A 3,922-nucleotide genomic window follows, 5' to 3' on the forward strand; every position below is an offset into this window, starting at 1 on the left:
ACTCTTTCATGCTTTCCATTCCTGTATCTCAGATCTGATTAGTATTTTGAACGCTAAAATTATGACAAAACCAGTAAAATTTGGAATTGTAAAAGGGAAATCCGTCCTTGTATTCTGAGAGTTCACTGTATGTGCAACTTCTATCAGAAAGCTTAAAGTACATCTCCTTGTTGCCAGTTTATCAGAACAGATGCGCAGTTAATGCTTTTTTATGATATATGGTATGTGGCGTGTCCTAAATCGTGAATGATTCTGAGGACATGTAGTAAGTTCTTTCAACCAAGACTGGAGATACAAGGATGTGTAGGATGACAGCCTTAAAGGCACCAAGTACATGAGAAGTAAATCACTGATGCTGCATTTATACTACAGAAGAACATGACTCCTGGTTTAGTACAAAGAGGAAAACAGGAAGAAGTAAAACCAAAAGCTTGAGAGTAATAGGTGAGTTATAGCACAACCTGTCAAAATGAAGTCAATAAAGCACATCCTGTGAGGACCACATGACAGCAGAGTAAGATACATATTTTCTTTTAAATTTGTTCCTCTATTTGTTTTGCTTGTACTGTGTTGCTTCTGAGTTTTTAATTTCAATTTTTTTTATGTAAATGTTTTTTTATTAGCAAGGTCTTGGTGGTACGTGGAGGGGCAGACAGGACCCTTCAAACTACTAGGTGTATTGTTTCTATATTAATTAACATATTCCATATTCTGAAGGCATATGGAAGAATTGCCTGAGCAAACTCCAAGCCCCAAGCAGTACCTGCAGCACGTCAGCATCAGTTAATGCAGATGGAGCCTGCATTATCATCCTCTGGTGCTGGGCAGCCACCACAGACAGACAGACTCCTCCAGCACAATGCAAGTTGCAGAGAAGTGTACCTCAAGGCCAGAATGTGATTTAAACAGAAACAAAAAATACACCCATAATGAGCTCACACATTGGCTAACTGGAACTAGAATCTCAAGACATAATTGACTGCAAGAATATTCCAGAGACAAGAGCTGTCCTCATCACTTGGTTGCAGCTGATTCACCTCCCGCTGAAGCTTTTCTGCCTACATGACTGAGACCTAGACAGAGCTCTAGGAGCTGTATATGGGAATTACTGGCATTGCTTGTATGCTATGTATGCTTTCATGCCACATGGCATGAAAAGTTTTCACCTTCTTATTGTATACTTCTGCATTCTGGTTTGCTTTTCATGTATGGTAACACTCATGAATTTATATGAAAACTAAAAAGCATGGAAAGGCAAAAAGATATTAAAGAAACCAGTAACAGAGGTATTCTTTTTCCATCTCAACAATCAACATTTAAAAAACGTAATTTTAACAATTTTCCAGGTCACTTAATCATTTATATTCACACAAGCACAAATCTTCAGAAATGAAAATAGGGATGGATAAAAAGATAAAAAAAAAGATCAACACATGAAGTTACTTAACTTACAGAGAGAACATTGTTTTATTATTTTTATTTGGTCTGAAAAATTTGTGAAAATTATTTTGGAGGCAATATGTTCTTTTTCCCAATTACATATAGAAGCATTACTGCAGATGATACATATACTAAGTGAATTTAACCATAGCCCTCTTCATGTTATAGGATTTTGTTACAAGATTTAAAATATGTCATGAAACACATTTAACACCTTTAGATGAACTCTAATCAGAAATGTGTCATGCTATTCAAATTCCATCTGTCAAATGCTGTAGATACAGATAAGTAAATATAAATGCCATTAAAGGCACAAGTTTTCTTACTTGGAGAAGTTCTAGCATTGTGTTTTTGACAGCTCCTTACTGGGATATCTTCCAGTGTCAACAAAACCTGTTCAAGCAGAATCTTACCTTGTTTTCACTACATCAAGGGGATGCATCAGGCAGATTTCTACAAGACCTATGAAATAAAAATTAAAAAAGGGCTAATAAACATTTGTACAAATAGTGGTTTAATTTTAATTGACTCCAATAGTTTTTGAAGTTTGAAAAGTAAAGTAGAAACCTAAATTTATCACTGATGATACAGTACTTACATACTTTGTATATTAAACATACTCTTCTGTCGTATATTGGAACCATGACAGATTTTAGACAGTTAACAGTGCTAGCTGTTAATTATAGTGGGAAAAGTGAGGACTTGGGCTATCTGATCAATTTAATTACAGTTTTTGCTAGTTTTCTGACTTGAGAACAAAGGGAGCATTCGACCGGCATTGTAAACAAATAACATCTTGCAGAAAGTAGTGAAGGGAGTTCAGGTTGGCACTGGCTTCTTTGTCATATAAGACTAATCCCTAAAGAGAATGATATTATGCAAGACTTAGCACTGGGGGCTCAGACAAGTTTGATGCGAAAATGACAGCTGATTCCCAAGCTGGCTGTTGGAGTTCTCCATCCTGCTCTGTGCTGATGCGTAGTCCTGCCTTCTCCCTTTTCTGCTCCACTGCTCATCATAAGAACTTAAATTTACATGCTGAGGACTTTCCGTGCCAAGAATGAAGGATGTAAGCAGCAAGTAAGGAATACTGAGAAAGAAGATATCTGGAATATACCAAAAACACTTGCAACCACCAACTTCAAAGTTGGTTCCTTTACTGTTTCCACACACTTTACACCTCATGAAAAATCCAGAAGTTTAGCACCAACATTTTGCCAATGCTCCCCAGCATAAATCACTGAGGGACACCTTTCAGAGCTCCTCAATATTTGCTTAAATTTTCCACATTTGCCTACTCCTCTCTCTGTTACATATATCGCTTTCATTCCAAACAGCGAACATATAATAAAAACGTGTTTTTCAGGATCACAGTAAAAGAGTACTTTTGCAATCTGTCAATGTGCAGGATTAATAAAAACAACTACACAAATCTTAAAGGATTTTTAATTACTAAAAAAATATTTTGACTGTAAGTCCAAAATACTAGATTATCATATTTTTGAACCTTCTGTGTCCTGATTTATTAAAACTCTTAAGCATCCATGGTCTCTTTTTATCCAGAGTAATAAATCTAATGCTACATATGTTTAGTGTTTCAGGTAGAACAGGAAAACTGTGGATGTTTTGAAGTACATGTAAGAAAGGATTAAATTCCAAAATGTTATCTATTTTCTATTTCAACTTTATTGAGACTGAGTAATACAGGTACTTATCTAAGTAAGCCTTTTAAAATGAACCAAAGTATTAGCAGAGGGCAATTTCTCATTATAGTCAAAGAGTTAGCCAATAAAAGGTTGGAGTTTTTAGCTCAGCCTATAATAAATACCTATATTGAAAAATGACTATTTATTTTCTGCTTGATACGTTCTACATATCAAATACATATATTATTTATCATTGTTATATATTCCTCTTAAGAAAGAATAATTTATTTATATAACAACAAAGGACTGCAAATATTTTTCTAAACACAAGTCATTTTTTGAGTTACTAACAGGAAGGCATAAAATATAATGCTAACATTCTCCACTAAATGTATCTGAACAGCAGTTTACATGAAAGATGTTGCAAAGATGTTAACATGTTTAAACTGAATTCTTGACATAAAGAAAGTCCTAATTTAACATACACAATTTTCTGACTGTCATTCTGTCATTCCACTCTAATATCTAAAGTTTGCAAAACATAGAACAGGCCAGATAACCCCACACACCTAGCCTCTTGCCACTGTGTTTGAATGAGAGTATCAATTTGACATTCCTGAACATTGTTTTATTGTATTTTCTTTCTATTCCATGAAACATTGTTTTGTTTTGAAGTTCTGGTTATAATGAAGACAAGATAAGTGGTATCAGCCAGACAATATTATTACTACTAGTAAGGAAAGTAATTCAAAATAATGCAATTTAATATTTTTTTTCTTTTTTTCTATAAAGTGAAAGCTGTTATTTCTGAACAGGTTTATTTATTGTTATAATTA

General features: G+C 34.3%; 1 protein-coding gene across 1 annotated transcript in view; it reads right to left on the minus strand.

Annotated features, from left to right (window-relative positions):
- SLC25A21 (solute carrier family 25 (mitochondrial oxoadipate carrier), member 21) overlaps positions 1 to 1,897 on the minus strand; it is a 111,189-nt gene extending 109,292 nt beyond the window's left edge. The window contains exon 1 of the mRNA XM_009993865.1: positions 1,854 to 1,897. Coding sequence (XP_009992167.1) covers positions 1,854 to 1,882 — 29 coding nt within the window. The 5' untranslated portion in view covers positions 1,883 to 1,897. The remainder of the gene's footprint in view (positions 1 to 1,853) is intronic.
- Between the last annotated feature and the right edge of the window lie 2,025 nt (positions 1,898 to 3,922).

Source organism: Chaetura pelagica, unplaced genomic scaffold (genome assembly GCF_000747805.2).
Source record: "Chaetura pelagica isolate M959 unplaced genomic scaffold, ChaPel_1.0 scaffold11, whole genome shotgun sequence".
Taxonomy (NCBI): domain Eukaryota; kingdom Metazoa; phylum Chordata; class Aves; order Apodiformes; family Apodidae; genus Chaetura; species Chaetura pelagica.